Here is a 19,892-nt window from a genome sequence, read left to right as displayed (position 1 = left end):
TTTCTAAGAAATGAACTTTCTCTAGAAGCAGTGGTGGCGTGTTGTAAGAGAAAAAAACACTGTCCTCACCTGTGTGAAATATAGAGGTATCTTAGTTTTTACAACATTTTGACATCAAGGAGGCAGACTTGTGGATCTGTATCACAATAACCAGTGGCAGAGAAGAATATTTTCATGTTGCTCACCATTGCCTCTTAAATATGGTTTCCAGAGCCTCATTAGTTATGCTGGACTTGGCCGTTAAGAATTTGTGGTGACTTTAATCTCATGCGCTGCATTAGAGCTTTCTTCAGGTTTTAAGTAATTTTAAGTGCATGCTTTAAGTCTTTAAAGCAGCTTAGTGAGGTTTTTTAACATTTCCTTTAGAAACCAGGGAAATAAAATGAAAAAAGCCATTATTAATGTAGTGTTGATTGTCCTTGCCCCAAGAGCTTGCAAATATCCAATATGTTTACTCAATACAATGCAGTGTTTGATACAAGTTAATTATTTTGGTCCAATAAAAGGGCAGCAATATTTGTGATTGTATTCTAAGGTCCTCCAAGTATTTTACCACTGGTAACCTTCCCCTCTTCTGCATCCTTACCTGCCGTAAAAACAGTGATTCCTTTACTACGTTACAAAACAAAATTGTAATACTCAAACATATTTGGGTTCACAGCCCTCACAGGCTGTAGGAGCAAAAGGCATCATTTCAGTTATGTATACATAGGCCAAAAGGTGTCTTTTCAGTCTTCAGAGTCATCTGCTAAGACAGTTCTTGGCAGTGTAGATGTTATCACATGGATCACATACCTCATCTTCTTTTCCAAGCTATCTTACAGCATGACCACTCCAACCAAAGTTACTTACTGTAGTAAGGGACTTACTTTCTCTGCTTCTCTCTCCTTTTACTGCATAACTGAGTACTACCAGCTTTCTCTCTTGTGTTCTTATTTGAGTGTGGCATTTCCCTGGCCTCTAACTTCCAAAACATATACACATGCCATCTTCTCTTCATGCAAAAGGTTGCCCTGAGTTTGTTGTCTTTGTTAATGCGATCATAACTCACCTTTCTGAATCCCTGCACTCATTTTCTGTTTGAAGTAATAGCATGCTTCTTGTCACTGTGTTAAAAATGCCGTATGATTTCAGCCTTCATAATTTACTTCCATATCTCCTTCAGTTCTGACTCCTGTTCACAGTAACTGTACAGCCTTGCTGGGCTTATAGCAAAAGTCATTACTCTGTGTATTAAGTAACTCTAAAAGCTATCAGTGATTCATGTGTACAAGGTCAAGCTGACTGTAATTTTAATTATACATCAATTATTTGGTGGCATTTTTCATTCACTGGTATTTGTGTGCTTGTTTGCCTTTGGTGTGATATCTATTTGGGCAATGGTTTGGAAATTGTTTTGAAAATATAGGCCATTACCACAAATAAGTGTAAGCTAATGATCTGCATATAGAATTATATTATTGATTTTTTTGGGGTCAGTTGATTATTTTTCTGCACACAGAGGCAGTTTTAGTGCCTAAATTTTGGAATAATGGCTCTTAGGCCTATAAAAGTAGAAACCAGAGACGTTCAGGATAGCAGAGGGGGAAAGATGATTGCAGCCTCCTTGATGAACTGTTCTCCCTTGCCTGCATCAGGATCGCCTGTACACCTGATTGAGGCCTTTTTAGTGTTAATCTACAGTGTGAAGTCTTTTGTGTCTTCATCAGTTTTTGGAGAGGAAAAGCAGAGCACGTCCTATACCATCCTTTCATAGGATGTACACGAAATGGCCAAGAGGTGACTGATCTCTTTATCTGACCGTTATAATTCATTCTGGTTCGGTGACACACTTTCTCCAGTTTTATCAGACATATGCATGGATCAGTAGGTCCCAGAAGTGCATTATCACTTAATAATATATTGAGCATTATATTGATTAGTTTAGTAAGGCTTTCTAGCATTATCTTATTAATATTACTTGTTCTCTTTCTCATTCTTTCTCCTTCTATTTTTTTTTCTCTTGAAAAATAATCTAAGGGAATTAAATGAAAATGGAATTCAGTAGATAATCCTCAATCTGGCGCAGCAGGCAGATTTCTGTTTAGATCTGAAGATAATTTACTACAGATTAACAGAAGCTTCATATGACCAGAACATGCTATTTGTGTTACACAATATGACATTGAATCACTATTGAAGGAAAACATTCACCCACTGTATTCCAGGGAATTCTATCAGCAGTTTTTTTGGGTATGCATGAGATCCTCTTTAAGATGCATTTCTCATCAATGTATAGAACTATAGGTGTTTTTCTGTAGAACATGGAGCATTCAAAAAGCTTAAGATGATAAATAGCTGAGAAAAAAATCTATCCTTTCATCTCAAGGGTTCACTCCAAAGTCCAAGATGACATTCAGTAAAAAATACAATTTCATACACAATTACTTGCATCGTTTGGAAAGAGCTATGCAAGCATAAAAAGTAGCTATCTTCCTCTAGTTCCATTCCTTCCAAATGCTCATTATTATCCTTCATTTCTTTTAAATAGGTTTTTTTTTTGTACATTGATGTTTTATTTCTGGTAATAATCTGTATATGTTGGCTTAGGTTTTGTAAAAATGCTATTTCTCTGATGTTTTGCTGGCTGTCTGCGAACAGATGAAAGTTCTGTCTTGTAAGAGTAATATTTAGTTTCATATACAATGGCCAGATTTCACAGCTAGGCCTACGCATTGTGTTGTACTTTACTGAATATGTGTGAAAATGTCTTTCTACTAAATATGAAAAAATAGAACTGATCATGTAGATAAGAAAATCTGACTTGCACGTTAGTGATTTTCTTCCTTAATGATAATAATTCATTGCATTGAGATTCTTGTATAAATTACTGAAGTTCTATTAGCTGCTATCACTTTGCAGTAATCATAACAATTACTTTGCGTCACATCAGGTCTATATTGTACCATGTATTTTGCATCTGGCAGATGCCAGAAGCAGAAGCTAAGAGCAAAAGATCAGGGCAGTAATATAACAATGCTTCCTTGGTAAAATCTCTCTGCTTCCAGAAACATGCATCTCGAGATTTCCTGTAGCGAAATGTTAACCACTGAGTTTAATGGACTTTGAAGTATTTTTCTTCTTTTTGAATCTCTATAAATCTTTGGGCTCTGCATTACCTCACTGATTAGAAAGAAAACCATTTTCATAAGTTCTCAGGCAGCCAATGATAATTTCATTGGATGCTCTATGCCCTTTATATAAGAGAAAACAAGTAATGCTTCTGTAGTCAACTTTTTCTGTGTTGCTTAGGACATCTCATGAAAAAGCATTATGTATCTGAGGTAATCATTTACATGGGAAGGTGTTTGCTACAATTCTCTTCTGCTTATGCAGTCACTGGTGGTTTTCAGCAGCATTAAAGCCTCTTTTTCTGACAGTAGTTGTCTTAAAAATATTACCCAGTTGTATAAACAAGAGGATATCACCGTGTGTCAGACTGAATACCCAATATTCAGTCTGACAAGACTCGCATATTAATTTCCTGTCCCAACTATACAAATATCCCAGAATCACACTAGATGTAATCCTCACTGTTCTCTCAGTAGCTTTCTTCAACCTACCACCTTCGCCCCTCTTTTAACTCGGTTTGTCTCAGCCAGCTGGCAGGTGCTGGGACTTGTGAAAATATGTACCCACTATCTCCCTCTTCCCACTCTTTTTTCATCTAGATGAAAAAAATATATTTTTTTTGTAAATTTCTCACATTGAAGGAGATGGTTACACATTCTGATATAAATGAATTTCTATCTTTCTATCTTCTATTTCTTCATATGACAAGTTTAAAAGCAAGTAATATTATTTTCTTGTTTCACAGATAAAATTAAATTCTGTTTTCTCCACCTTCTGGCTTAGTGCAAAGCTTAATTCCTTCTTAATTGGAAGAATCAAACAAGCAGGTTACTTCTGGACATCACATATAGAAAACTGGACCCAATTCAAACAGCAAAGTTCCTACTTACTGCACTGGGGCCCTTCTGAGCCAGGAGCTCACCTAAATAAAATGCCTGTAAAGGCAATAAGCCTCTAGAGATGTACACACTAGGTGAATTCAGACTCTCATGGTATGCTTTTTATTAGCATCATGACAATTTGGGCCATAACCCAGTATCAAAAGGAACCATGAAATGAATGTTATGTTTTAAGTCATCCGAAGTCACTGATCATATTGAGTCTAAGGTCTGAAAAAATCAGTGCATTTAGAATGGACACTTTATGCTGTTCCTTTCTCATCTCTCCTTTGGCTAAAGACTTGTTTTTTGTGCTTTGGATATATTCATTAGGGGCAATTGTAGTCCCTAATTTCATTAGTGCTCAACAAGTTTCTTTCTGGTTTCTTTCTATGAAATAGGCTCTTCCTTAACTAATAATAATTATAGTTAGCTAACTATGGTGATGGATTTTTTTTTCTGCAATTTATGGTTCTTTCCTGGTATTTTCTGCAGTCTTTTTATTCATCATATAGTGAATGTATCTTGTTCTAAGTAAACAGCCTCCACCTTTGAGCCCAGAAGCATACGTCTACTTCCAGGGAAGTTACCTGGACGTCTATTTCTATTATCAGTTGTTATATCTTTTCTAAAAAGAGATAAACAACATGTCTGTCTCTCTTTTATTGACATAAAGTGTCCCTAGTTCTTGTTCAGAACTTCCATTCACAGAAAACAAGCTCTGTTCTTGAATGGAGAAATTCCTTTATGTCCAGAGGGCCACAACGGGACCCATGTGCCACTTAAGATCAATTTACATTACAGTCTGTGGGCTGAAGCGGAGTGTAAATTCTAAGCTGATCTTCTATACAGAGTAAAAAAGAAGGAATAAAGAAAAAAAGTGTTTAGAGGTATTGTAAATCAGTTAGCTGGAATATAGGTTGAGAGCTTTCTGCAAAGAGTAGAAGCATTATGCAGTGTAAGAAACACTTCTTGAAGATTCTTACTGAGTTATAATTTAACTTCGGGTTATTTCTCAGTTCTTACTTTTGACCGCATAACTACCTGTAATCATTTATACTGTATAGGTCCTGGCTTTTCCCTCAGGAACAGACTGACTTCAATGGGTCAGGGACTATTGAGAGGATAAAACTAGGCCTGTCGTGTGAGGAGATTCCTAAAACTGCTGAGATTTTCAGCATTAGGTATAGGATAGGGTGTTGATTTCTTAGTAGACATAACTGGGAAAATGGACAATCAAACCTTACCATCTGTGTTAAAGGGAATTTATGCATTGCAATAAATGTCCATTAAAAAAAAGTACAACACTAGATAGGCTATGAAGCATGAAAATTTAAAAAAAACTTCAGTTCTAACATCTTTATGTCAATCATTTTTTTATGTGTATATTTTCTAAGCCCAAATTGATACTAAGCAAGCCCCCAGCTAGCATTGGGTTCTTCACTGCCATTCTCATATAATCTACCTTTTTTTCTGTATAAGACTGTGAGTGGGGCTGCAGGTACAATAGTTTGTAAAGCATCAGTTCAGACTGTACCAATGAAGCAGAGAACCACAGTACACTCTAGTTATTCTGTTGAATGTTTAAAAAAAAAAATCAAATTATCACCCTAATAGAATCTTTGTATCTAGGACTATATAGGGCTTCTATAGTTAGAGTGGCTGAACATAACAAGGGAAAGGCTACAGGGTACTGAGCTAACTTCAGATGGGCTAGTGCATCTCCACATTGCAGGACAGTGCCAGTCAGAGGTATTGACCTTAAAACTGCCTGTGCTTTGGAGCTTACTTGAATATATCTCTACAGGGTACAGTACTGATCAGTACAGATATACTCTAAGCAGGCATTAGAGGCAGAATATGAAAAAAAATCAACATTCCTATAAGCACGTGCATCTGTTATTGCTTACCTGTGTCTAATGCTTTATCTAATTCTTTAATAGTCACGCTTTCAATTCAAAGTTCAGTTCTTTTTTGGAAAAAGTGGTGGTCATTACTTAAGTATATAAGAATTTAATTGTACTGGGGCTGAGACTTGGAATGAGTTTCCTTTGACCAGCATTTGCTTCTTTTCCCGTCATCTATTCACTCCTATCAGACTCTTCTTACCTTTAAAATTTTTATGCAACTGTTACAGAATTTCTTGACATATACCATCACAGCAAATGTAGCATAAAGAGGAAAACAATGTGACCACAATCCAAGTTAACAAGATATTTTTTCCACATTAACACTAATCAAGAACAGTTTAAACTTTAGACCCAAAAGCATGAAGAAGACATATAATATGAATCATGTGGGAAATTCTACATTAAAAGAGTAGATGAATTTTCTAAGCTACTTTTACAGTCGTTAGTTTCTAGTGTTTTATTAACAGGTTTCACTTCTCAGATTTTCAAGGATTCAAACTTTCTGAAAGACTTTCTGAAACACTTTGCATATTTATTAGAGTATTTTGGAATACATGAATTTTGGCATGTAGGTTATGGCTAGGTGGTATAGTCACTAAAGCAGAAGTTGGTTAAAGGGCTTAATCCGTATCTCCATGACATGCCTGCAAGTAGAGAAACAGTGTCTGTAATCTTTTTTTGCCTCATCAAGATATGAGATAGTGAGAATTTTACTTAACTGTTAAAATCTACTTTAGATCAGTGGCTTTGGTAGTCTTTTTATTACAATAATAGTTGTTCCAAGTTTGTATCCCAGCATTACAGCTGATAGCAGTCAGGAATGGAGCATGGCTATGATAAAACTCAAAGGCAGTCTCACCCTCCTTGCTACCCCTGAAATGTTCAAGTAGAGGGCAGGTCCTGTGTCTCTACAGCCTCAGCTCTGCTGAAACAAACACTGTAGTATATAGGCCAGTCAGCACTAAATATTCAATTTCATAGTATCGTAGACAAGGATAAAGTCATTGTTTAACAGCACCTAGGTTCACATCGTCTGTCGTGACACTTCTTTAAAAGGGACCGTTCTTTGCTAGTTGAGAAATTGTCTCTTACCGAGCAGCATCTTATTCCAATAATGCTCCAAGTGACTTCAGTGGGTCCTCTGATGTAATAGTAGTGCTATACGCTGTGTGGAAGTGTTGGAAGCTAGTGTATGAATAACTACAGCTGCAGGATTAATACCAAACTGATGTTAGAAACCTTTACAGTAATTCTAAATGACTGTTTAGCTCAGGGATATTCATGCCTCTTTTAATCATTGTTATTACATCACTCATCACACAGTGCAAGAACCCAACTGACACTGCTAGTGCTTTACGAGAGCTAAACAATTTTATTTACTCCCATGTTCAGTAATTTACTAGTAAAATACATATATTCATATATGCACCAAACTATATTTTGGTGCTAAAATGATTGCTTTATTTATGTTTTTTTCTGATCAGTCTTGACAGTTTTCAGTTTTAGATGTCTAGCTGCAGCATAGAAACATTGCCATGACACTACTTGGGCACTAACGAGTGAAAAAACAAAAGTAGCTAGCATCTACCATGTCACATCTGGACATTACTTTGCACTGTGTTCATGTGATTTTTGCTGACAATTTGTTAAAGCTAAGGACCATGCAAAAATAACTAATAAAAGCTATATGTTAATAGTGTGCAGAGTATAGCTTTAAATCTATTTGAAACTTTGCTGGTGAGTGAGCTCTATTACATATGTGTTAATTATCTATTATATGTTCAATAAGTGTAATCAAATAGTTAGTTCCAATTAAACCTCATATTGAGGTGTGCAAATGCTAAACTATTTTATTTACATTTTTAAAGTGTTACTAAACCCCAAGATTTTGATGCACAATTTTCAGAAATTTGGAGTTTGGCTTGACTCATTTTCACTGAAACACAGCTTCACTCAACATGATGGATTGCACAATACTGTTGCACTAGTTTGAGTGATGAGATGGTGGGGGAACTTTATGCAAGAAGTTTGCAGTATGGTTCTGAATGTCAAGAAACAAATTGGAAGAAAGCACTTCCTAAAACTTCAGTGTGCACAATTGTAAGGGTGTACTCTGTGCATGTAATAAAACTAATACATAAAATTATTGTAAAGGTAAAATACTGCAGTGCTATAATATGATATTTGTTCTGAATTCATTCAAATCATGGTTTGCTGAAGTCAATGCCAGAATTTTAGCTACTTCCATTAATGCCTGAATGATGCCTTAACTTTCCTCTTCATTCTCTAATCATCTAAATATCAACAATTGTATAACAATTAATTTCTCTATAATAGTAATTTTTTGTATTGATAGGGAAAAAGCTTCTGCACCATATTGGTAATCAATTTTTATGTGTTCAGTTACTTTGATCAGATTCTGCAAATACTTAGACTTTTGTGTGTATTCTTATTGATGTCAGCACATTTATTCACATGCATAACATGGAGCACATACGTTAACGTTCAGTTGCATTGGCCTTCAAGAATTTCAGTGTCCAAGACAAGCCACACATAATGCAATGATATTCCCCTCCTTCTGAAGTGTTTGATGAGTTTGTAACACAAAAAAATTTTCATCTTGGCTATAAATAATGGTATCTAAGTTCAACTTTTGTAACTCTGTCTTGGTCCATGAGTTTCCAAAGCTAATAGTAAGGTTTCTTCCACAAGAACAGAAGGAGAAAAGTGTCCTGATTTTTAGAATTGAAATCATATTTGCATGTTGACTCATTTCAAATATTTTTGTAAAGCACTAAGGATAATTTTCCCCTTTACTTGTAGCTTTTTAACACCGTTTCTCTGTCTATTATTATTTTTAAATATTAGGAGGTCAGGAAGCTGTCACAGGAAACCATCTTGGCTGTCAGATGGCTGTGAAAAGAAAACAGAACCTTTTGCTGAGATAGAACTTTAATTTGCATTCTGAAGAGTTTCTTTGAAAGCTTATGAAATAATTTTGGCAAAATTCCTGTCAGGCTATGTTATTCTGAAAGATGAGTGAAAAGGAGGAAGTGTGTTAAAATAAATATCTTGGATTATTTTAGTTGAAGTTTTATGTCAAAATAATCTGGGCCCCTGTGTTCATAAAATCCTGTAAAAGCTCATTTTCCATTGCTGTATTCACACAGTAATCATAAATGATTCTGTAAGAATCGGAGATACCTTACACTTATCTTACTCCCAGTAACAAAGTATCCCTCATGGTAGGCTCACCAACTTTTACTTCACTTTCTACTCCATTTGTAACCATTTTAAGTTTCTTTTCACAGGAATTCTTCACAAAGTCTGTTTTGGGTGAAGAAAGTTACTCTAAAACCCAGCAACTTTTCATTTCCCTGGCCAATAATTTTGGCCTTTTATTTTGCTTAGAACTAAAATCCTGCCACTGCAGCTACAAAGTCTGATTTTTCTTAAGCAAACAAACAAAAAGCAAACAGAAAGAACCCACTTTTTAGTGTGATAGTGTCCAGGTAAAAGTAGGGGAGAAGAAAGAAGGTAAACTTGAATGAGGAGCCTGTATGAATACAGCATTAACAGTAGAAGAGAGAGTGGGCACTAACTTCTCTAATGTATCAACAACATCATGGCTTATGCAGCTGTGAGGAAAAGTCCATTAGCACTTGAGAGGCCAGGTGCTTTGCAATGCAGTGCTACTTTCTCATCTAACCTGTTAAATGCACAGTCCACAAATTTTTGCAATGTCTGGTTCAGCGTAATGCTTGGCACTGCAGCAATACTCGCTCCCCCCCTCCACTTTCTACTCATCCGCATATAAACTCCTTCCTCTGCTGTTAAGATTTTTACCTCTTTACATTTATGTGTCCAATACACATATGCAGCATGCACAGGTTGCCTTCAAACAGTACGTGTGTCAGTGCGGGAGGGTAAATGCTACTGTAAACATTCATCTCGTACTATCAGAGAACACTGTTACATCCCATTGCTTGTTCCATCAGTGTTAAAAGCATTTCAGTAACTGGGAAATGCAGGCAGCACCTCGCTGCCTGTCTCGGGAGGGTTGCGCCGAGATCGGCATCTCTGTCCTTGGTCCCAGATCCTTCACTGGCTCCGTACAGACGGAGCAAACGTACGGTGCTTCGGAGCCCATAGCCCAGGCACAGCCATGATGTGGCTGCTTAGGTGAAAACAAGCCTGAACGCACTGTGACATTCTGCCCACAAACCACAGCTGTATGATAACTCCGTGCACGGTAGCAAACAATAATTCAGAGATAAAAGGTTTCATTAATATGGCATCAAATTCTGTGAAACACCCGGCATGTACCACCATCACACACACCCGCTGCTTACCCTCCCTGTCCATTTCAGAGCGACAACAATTGTAAGAGAAATAAAACGTAAGATCTCAGCTGCCAGGAGATAGATGAATGTAATGCTGCTATCCAAACCTCCGGCATTCTCACCACAGCTCCGCAAATTTGCAAACAGATTCTTCACCCCCCAGCCCTCCCTCTCCCTCCCCCCCCAAACAGAATCAGAAAGCACATCTTACCACTGGATGAGAGAGAGGAACAGAAGTGCCCACACCATCATTTTGAGAGAAAATGCAGGATTCAAGAATGCAGTGCTCCCCAGGCTTGTTGGATTTGGAGGAATCATCTCTTTTTCTCCCCCCCCCCCTCCCCAGTTTTTTCCCCTTTCCTCTTGGTTGCAGATGGATCCGTCCCCTTCTTTAATTTTTTTTGGTAGTGGTTCTCCCCCCCTCCCTACCAGGTCCCGTCAGTGGGATGATACATTGCGCCCAGCTGCGGGAATTAATATGCAGGGGGACAGAAATTAGATCTGCACAAGCCCTTTGCAGATATAATCAGAAAACGTCAGCTCAGGCAGCAGGCAGCAGCTTCCAAATCTAGGAGAATAATATAATTGGGAGAAAGAAAAAAAATAAAACCACAGACACTCACAGAATAAAAACAGTCAAGGAAAGAAGAAAAATGTACACATGCAAACATTTACAGAACCACTCACACACATGCAACAAAATCTGATAAAGCAATAGAAAGAGTAAATGAGAGGGGAAAAAAAAAGGGAAGAATAAAGCAGTGGAGCTTCTGCCTGAATGCAGATTAACTCTGAGGTCAAAGTGGAAATGATGCACTCTGCTGCAGCACAGATTAACACATGCGTGGTGTCAGCCAGGATGCTTTTTAACCTTTGATTACACATATGCAGGCAGCCTGGATTTTCATTTTGGATGCGAGAAGGATTTGGCAGGCATAAAAAGGGAGGTTGGAAGGAAAAGCTTGCCCTATGCTGCTGAGCATCCTCATTTTTCTAAACAGCCTGGAAATTGTGATTGCAAAGAGAAAAAAATGAGCGGATGGATGGGGGAGTGGAAAAGGGAGGGATGGTTGTTGCTAAGTAACACAGGAAATGGGGAAAGCAGCATTGGTGGAGTCAGTATGAATGAGGTGATTTAGTGTGTGATAGGATTAGGGGGAATATGCAAGGTTTTTATCTCCCTTCCCCCTAATAAAATCAGGCTACACAGACACAGGAAATGCTTCCTGGCCAGAGGGGAAATACTAGATGGCTATAAAAGCTGGACCTTGCCAAATTTTGGAACAAGAATCCCAAGTTCCATTGTCCAAAAATGCAATTTAGTGGCTCTTAGTGAAGTAAAAAATTCAGGGAATCTCATGATTTCCCAAAGTAAGAGCACCTAAGTCTAAAATAAGTACTTGGGCCGTGATCTGCAATAACAAATTTATCTCCCCGATATTTTCTGCCTAAAACCAAAGCAAATATAGACAGCATCAAGCCTTCCCACTGCTATTTATAAACTGGGAGATTGATGTGCAAACGTAATCATCAGGAACTGGGAGATGTGACCTGACACTGTTTCAGTTCAAAGCCCATCTTTCTACAATTCAAGGGAGAAATAAAGAAGTAATTGTTCTAAAGAACACTTAAATGGAGAGAAAGTGAAATGCTCCTAATAGAATAAAAGCATCAAAATTTCCCTCTGGACTGAGTCTAGTCTGAAACAAATTTGACACTTGGATCCTGCTCAAACCCAGGCCAATACCCAGGCCAATCTGGTAGCTCCAATGTTCAAATGCAGAATGAAATTTGTCCATCAAAAATAGATAGTTACAGTAGTTGCTGTCCCAGATTATCAAAAAACATAAATCCAGCCTTCAGCCATCAAGTTATTTTTTTTTGTTTCTGATCACCATGTATTTAACTACAACAATAAGCAATAGATCAGTGTTATTAGTTGAATGAAATACATCTTGGCCCCTGGATAGTTCTGTGATAATTCGAGCCTATATCTAGCACTGTTGCTGTATTTTTATCAGTTTCCAAACAAAGTAACAAGTTATGAACCTGGTTCTTTATATTTCCAGTCAATGATCCTATTCTTGTGATTTTATCTCTCATCAGTTATCAAAGCATTCGAAGGTTGACAATGCTGTGTATATTTTGATGAGGGAGTCAAAATTGTTGATAGCTAAGAATTTGAATTGTGCAAATAGTTATTGTTTTAGCTACAACTATGTCTGCTGTAACATAGGGAATATATGCTTTACACTGCACTTTATTTACTGAAATTTGTCCCATAGCAAAATGTTTCACATCCTTCTTGTCTGAAAATAGTTCCTGGACTTCCTACAAAATTGTTATGTAGTTTCACTCCAGAGGTTCAGCTCATTATTCTTGTTGAGAGAGGCAACGGGACTGCAACAGAGGAAAAACCTACTGGTGTCAAATCTTGGGAGTTTTTTTCCAGGCTTCCCATCACATAGAGGGTAGGTCAAAAGGAGTTAGATACTGTAATACTAATCCTTGACTGCTTAGAGTTCCTCCAGATGTACAGAGACATAGCCCATTGATTATATTATTCCTATAGCTATTTTATTAGCTGTACCTTCTATTCGCATTGTTAATTTTGGATCAACGGGTTTTGATAGACAAGCATACACTGAAGACTGTGTAGATTGTTCTGCATATTGAAATTTGCATCATCGTTTTATGATCAATTTTTCATCTCAGATGCATCTACTTTAATTTTATTTTCAGCTGTGTGCAATTGACATTTATGCACCAGCTCAGATAGTGGGAATTAGGGTCTTCAGCCTCTGATACAGTCAGTGGACCACACAAAGGCCAAGTCAGGTTTTTCAGTGCTCCTAGATAGTAGATATCAGAGCTAACATCACTTAGATATCAAAATACTTGACCACGGTACGTAAAACTTATCCACCAATAATCAAGCAATAGCAATTTTGGCTGTAAGTAATTTCAAATGCAAAATCATCCTTGCAGTTCTTTGCACCCTTGGCCTGAAGAAGGAGAAAGCAAAACTAGGTTTTATGCTTAATGCATTTCAATATTATAATCTCTGGTTATGATGATAACCTTTGCTGGGAAAAAAAATTGTTTGTCTGTAGCAGATATAAATGCTCCAGAAAACAAAAATCTACTAGGCTGTTTTCTGTTTGAATACGTGTTGTCTTTGAAGCAAGTGGTTCTGCTTTTTGTGCCCACAAGCTCGGGTAAGACAGTGATGTTTTAGAATTCCATCATAATAAATTAGCACAAAGAACCAAATTTACATGAGGACACTGCCTAGTGTGAAATGTTTTCCTGACACCTTTTGTGTGATAAACCAACCCTGTGTAGTAATTTGCCCCTGAGCACAAATGTGGTATCTTCATAACAAATGGCTTAAAGTTTTTTTTATGGAAAATATGTCTTATGAAGAATAATTAAACACAGAAGTGATTGTTCCAAAAACATGCATTCTATATCAGACCCGAATAACATTCACAACAGTATCTTACTATACTCTGACAGACAGCTTGTCCATTTACAAGGAGGTTCTCAGCTCCCATTGATTTCCCTAGGTGGCTATATCTTTAAGCCCAAAGAAAACATGTCTCTTCCTTACTCTAAAATTATTTTTTCCTGTGTATCAGATATTACATCATACATTAACAAGGAAGAGAAAAGATATATGTGAAAAAGCAAATGCAAAAATAAAAGTATTATAAAAGATAGATAAAGTAAAAAAAAAAAAGAACACTGTCAATGTCAATATATTGCCAAGTTACCCACAAAAGACTACTATTTTTTTTTTTCTTTTATCACATGTTCATATCTGGAAGTTCTTTCTGTTTCAGCTTGAAACTCCTTGTGTTGCTTTGGACAAAAAAACAAAAATAAAATGCTAATTTCACTCTCTCTTAAATGGTATAAGATTTGGGTAAGAGGTGACTATTTTTTATGGGTCAGGTTAAGGACAGTCTCTTAAAGGCAAAAGAAGGAGACATCTAGGTAGCTAAATTGTCTGGTGATGATTTAGGGGACTGTTAAGTACATCTCAAGTAATGTTTTGATGCTTAGAAAAATACACTAAAAGTTTCAAATTATTTTTATCCAGAAATAAAATATCCCAGTTATAAAAAAAAAAAAGCCTTTAGAACTGCATGAATCCGCATATTTTAAAAAATAGCTTGTTTAAAGTTATATATAAATGTGTATTTTATAGTAGTAGTAATAATATTGATAACATTTTGCTTTCCTCTAAGATTCTCCTAGCATATTCTAGCTGTGGGGAAATACATTAATACTGAATTCCTCGGGAAAATAGCATCCAATATAAAACATTTCTTAGATGGAATTCTAGGATTTGAAAAAATCTCTCACTTTTCCCATGGCCTATCTTCTAATACATTTTCTGCTCATCAACAGGGGTATATAAATGTATATTAAAAAGTGGAAACAACTAAAAATGAATCTTGCAAAACTCCTAGAAGAATGGTCGCTCATGTTTTTGTACATTTATTAATGTACATATCTGTTTGTGGTTGTGTATGGAAGGGGGTGTGTGTTTTCCTATTAGCTTATTAGTTTATTATCTCACTGATAAAGAAAATTTGGTACTAGAGCAGGAACTGCCAGGTCTGACAACTAACTGCCAAGTCAAGGGACTGTGGGTGGACGTTTCATTTAGAAGACCTAGACATCTAGCTCTCTTTTAATTCATGTGCACAAAATACGGGTATTTTGTGAAGGAGTCGCATGGAGGTGGACTGAATATAAAGTACACTCTTCAGTGCTAGACTAAAATCGTAGTTTGGAGATGATTATTGATCTCTTAACGGGCAGGAAATCTGGGCCTTTCAAAGAGTTTTTTTAATCCAGTCTAACTGAACTTTATTGCGACTGCACAAATTTAGACATTCCTATCAGTACTAAGTAGGTGAACTCAAAACTATGGTGCATCATGTATCCAAATACAGATCTGTCTGTTTTGGCAAATGTAACTTAAATCTAATTATTTATTGTTATATAACTAAAAATAGTCACATCTTAATATTGAATCTCACTGCTGCTTTTCTCTGGTAAATATTGGATGGAGTCAGACAAATTGCATATCACTGTGTAGAATATGGATATTCTAGATTGGCAAAGTAGGACTCCAGATGGATTTTATTATTTAACTGAAAAAGTATCATTTAAGCATTGTTTCAGTGCTATTTATTAGAATTAAGATGATTCACGTGAGCTGTCAGAATAAAAGAAAAAATAAGACTAAAAAGGTGAAAATAATAATTCTTTCAAGAAAGACATGAAGCTGAAGCCAACTTCTTAGAGGATTCAACCTGCTGCATTTTTTAAAAAGCCAAAATCTTGTGCTGCTTGGGAAATTATTTTTTAAAGAATTATTTTAGAGCTTAGCAATAAAAAAAAATGGGAATTCTTTCCTAAAATATGTATACAATGGTATTTCAATTTTTATGCAAAGTGAACATTTTTTAAGAAAGATTTTTATTTAAACTGTTTAATCAGTTTTCTATTCCAAGCAATCACTTTCTGAGTATTTGACTTATGAGAAAAAAATGCTGATAGCCTAAATACAACCAAAACACAAGCCCAAAATACTGTGTTTGTTTATATGCTTTGATCTTGTGCTACAACAGTAAAGAAAACAAGTTTTTGGCTAAGAGCTGTCTCACTGTACAAGCTCCTGCCAGCAACAGACTTAACAAATGCTATTTTGTACTGCAAACATCTAAGATTCTCTTATCATAAAACTCTTTCAGCAAACTGCGTTCCCCATCTCCTGCCACTGACCTGAGAAAGCTTTCTTATCCCATAATATAACCTAGAGGGCCCAGTTCCATTACACTAAATTATTATGTGGAGAAATCACCATACTAAGATACTTTCTGAGGAACACAATAACGGTTGTTTTCTGAACAGTTTTATTAATGCCTAAGAGAAGTCTCTGCTCCACAAGAGTTTTAAAAAAGCATGTTTTCGGGAGCCATATATTGATATATATTTATATATATTAGCCTTTAGCAGGGTTTCTTGCACACAGTATTTTGAGTGTGTTTGTACTGTATAAACAGCTTAGGTCAAAACCCTGTGTTCAAACTATAGCTTTGTCCCCATACCTTGTGCTAAATCTCTAAGTTTGAGGCCAATGGCTTTTGAAACCATCCCAGAAAGGCAGTCTCTGTTTCGCATAGTCCAGCACCGAACTAAAGGGGAAGGGAGAATGCTGAAGTTGTCCTCCTCTCACTCCTGAGAGTAAAGAGTGAGGGACAGCAGGCAGGCAATGCTGTTGTCACTTCTGGGATGATGCCAGAATCTTTACATGGAGGAATGAGGGAACCCTGTTCACACAATACGTACTTCCAGTGGGACAAGTTTAGTTCAATTGTTTCAAGTATGATTATCATCAGTGCTCATTCAACCTACTTGCATGCTTCTTTTGGAAGTTATCTTTCAGTAAATTGTAACTGCATATATTCTTTATTTAGCAATGAGAGAGGAAGAAATACGACATGTAAGAAGCAGCACTGATAGGGAAAGACTCATTAGAAATTTGAGGAAATAATTTTGAAGGGGTACTTTTCAATAACTGCTTTCTGGTGTCTGAATACATGTGTATTGAAATGAAACCAAACAGGTATTCTTGAAATCATCTCAGAAACAGCACATTTGATGAACCAATATGCTTGCAAATATATTTTCATCTGTGCATACTTACAATGGGCAGGATTAATGTGTTCTGTAAATGATTTATTAATGTTCTAAAGCACTGTATATATAGCAGAGAGCTATCAACACTCGGTTATTTCATACTGCTGAAGGCCAGTTTGCCATTATATTAAAAGCATTCACTATCACTCTATTTCATATTAAGATATAGGTGAGTGATAAAAGTGAGGGAGAGTCTCCTGCATTTTTGCTTTAGTTGTTCAGTTTAATCTTTGCATTTTCTTTATAGACCGTGATTTTTTATGCTTTTGGAAAATTAAAAATTTAAGATTTTTTCTTATTTACTCTTACAAAAAATAGCACTCTTGAGGATGCTAAATCTGTTCATTTAAACTGTGCACATCTACAATATTATTTTTATTCCCAGATGAAGAATGAAAATTCTCATAGACCAGGAAAACATGGTTCATTCATTTATTAGTTTTCCCCAATCTATAACGCAACAACATCAACACCAGATACTTTATTTCCACACAAGACCTTGGCTATCTTAAGAGTGATTACTTCTTTCAGAAAGAAGTATTGTATCAGTTTTTCCACAAATATATGTATTTTTCAGAAGAGTAAAGTCTGCAAATTCCTGACAAGAGGCCACAGGAAGCAGCTTGAAATACATAGTTAGAATAAAGCCCAAGCTCAAGTCTCACAAACTTTGGTGAGAATTAAGAGCGTGTTTAACTGCTGTCTATAACATCATGGTTATCTAAGTCCAGGTGTTACTTTGCACAAGGAGGTGCAGCCTTTTTTTTCATTAGCACAAAAAAAAGCCCACTAGTTGACAGAAAACTTCAACCTCAGAATGTCAGTTTTCACAATTGTAATCACTATTTTCGCAGTAAAGATATTTTTGCTGTTTCTGATTTTCTCTCATACCAGGAAAGTGAGATCTTAAAGTAAAAAGGTGAGATTTAGCAATACAAAACCTGATTTTGTTCATCAGTGAGTATTTTAAGACACTGGTCTCTGATGTCTGTATTACAGCAAACCTTCAGAACATGCCGCTCTTTCTATCAGACCCAGCCTCGTTGACTTTTTCTGTGGTTGTCATCCCTTTTGTATAGAAAATCTGATTTGACATACCATGTAGGTTTGACATTTTACTTCATGTTCACTAACACGGAGCAAAAAGCTCTGTATTTCCATGCCAGATTCGGTATTTCCTTTGGACAGTTTACATAATCTTAAGATCTATTTTGATGTATCATTATTTCCTGTGACTGCAATATTCAAAGTCTATTTCCATCAGCAAGGCAGTATCTCCTCCCCGAGTAAATGTGAGGAAAAACTTCCTGCCATTTCTGTAAGAACACGTTTGGGCACAAATATGTTTCTGTGCAGGCTGAGTGGAGCAGGAATGCCTACATCATGAACGGATCCAGGGTACTGAGCTCTGTGCAGCCTGTGCTGTGAAAGTCTTACGGGCAGCCTTGCCAAGGGAATGTAGGGAATGTTATGTCCATTCTGTAGAATCATTACAAATGGCTTTTGATATCTTCCTCCAAAACATTAATGGAAGTAGTTAGGCCATAAAGAATGTTTTTTCCTGCAGAAAGGAAGCAGTCCTTTTTCTCCTTTTAAGAAAGAAAAAAAAAAACAACAAACAGAAAAAAATCTGTGCTAAAGTGTTATATTAATTATGCAAGGGTAAGGATACACAACAGTATAAATAGTTATCAATACAGTATTCAACATCTGTTTTTCATGTCTACATTTGAGTTATAAGGTTGACTTAGCTTTTGTTCATGTTTTTGCCTTTATATAATGCTGAAGAAGTCTCATCATATGACCATGTTTTCTGTTCAAGGTAAACTCTTTTGATCTCTATAAACAAACTTTCAGCATTTTGAAGGATCACATTCCATACAGTGCATGCAAATACACATTGGCAATGATATAGTGAGACACTGGCCCAGGTTGCCCAGAGAAGCTGTGGATGCCCACTCCCTGGCAGTGTTTAAGGCCAGGTTGGATGGGGTTTGGATCAACCTGGTCTAGCGGAATTGGAACTAGATGATCTTTAAGGTCGCTTCCAACACAAACCATTCTGTGACTCTATGATTCTATACCTGATAGCAGTTGACATGTGCTAGCAGGCAAGGAGTACACATTTTGACTCTGGACTTTTGATGATGTGTATGATATTCTCATGAGCAAACTGGGGATATATGATCTAGTCCTAGAAATTTATTCTCAGTTATTTTCAATGGTTTGCTTTTAAGATGCAGGTGGGTACTAAGTAGGATTGTTCAGGTGTTTATTCTGGACTTTTTATTGCTTAATATATTAATGATCTGGATGACAGTATGAATAATACCCTTACCATATTCCGTAAGGATGCCAAGCCAGAGGCAGGAGGGCATTGGGCATGGTAGGGAATAGGGTTAGACCTTAAAAAAATAGAAGTAGATCTGAAAAAATATGATGCATTTCAGAAAGTTCAGAAAGAATGGCCAGAAGTCTTAAAAAATGTTTTCAAAGGAAAAGTGAAAAAAAGGAGTAAATGCAGTTTAGTCTGAGAAGAATTATGCCCAGTTCTCAAATACGTGCTGGTGGAACAAGGAACGGAATAGCTGCTATTTCTGTTTTGTAGGATGATAGAGATTTATCGCAGCTTCTTAGATTAATTATCTTTGGATAACTCAGAAAAAAAGCTCCTGTGGAGGGAATCTCAGAGCACTGGAACAGTTTGCTGAGGTCATATATGTATATGAGGTCCCTCAGTGTTGCTTTCTATGACTGATAGGTAAGTGCTATGTATAAGTTAAATAATGAGCTGAAATTAAACAAACAGAATTGTTCAGTTAAGCTTTTAAATACAAAAGTAAAAAGGCGGTCTCCTATGTATCTTTTTATCTATAAGAACTGATAGAAATCCATTCATTTAATAGGTTAAAGGGTAATGAAAACATTTG

At 36.5% G+C, this 19,892-nt stretch overlaps 1 protein-coding gene across 1 annotated transcript in view; it reads right to left on the bottom strand.

Annotated features, from left to right (window-relative positions):
- GABRG2 (gamma-aminobutyric acid type A receptor subunit gamma2) overlaps window positions 1-10,567 on the bottom strand; it is a 71,678-nt gene extending 61,111 nt beyond the window's left edge. The window contains exon 1 of the mRNA XM_068417185.1: window positions 10,454-10,567. Coding sequence (XP_068273286.1) covers window positions 10,454-10,560 — 107 coding nt within the window. The 5' untranslated portion in view covers window positions 10,561-10,567. The remainder of the gene's footprint in view (window positions 1-10,453) is intronic.
- Window positions 10,568-19,892: the final 9,325 nt, after the last annotated feature.

Source organism: Nyctibius grandis, chromosome 22, assembly GCF_013368605.1.
Source record: "Nyctibius grandis isolate bNycGra1 chromosome 22, bNycGra1.pri, whole genome shotgun sequence".
NCBI classification, from domain to species: Eukaryota; Metazoa; Chordata; class Aves; order Nyctibiiformes; family Nyctibiidae; genus Nyctibius; species Nyctibius grandis.
Note: the sequence above shows the minus strand (reverse complement) of the source record. Positions and strands in the feature narration are given on the sequence as shown.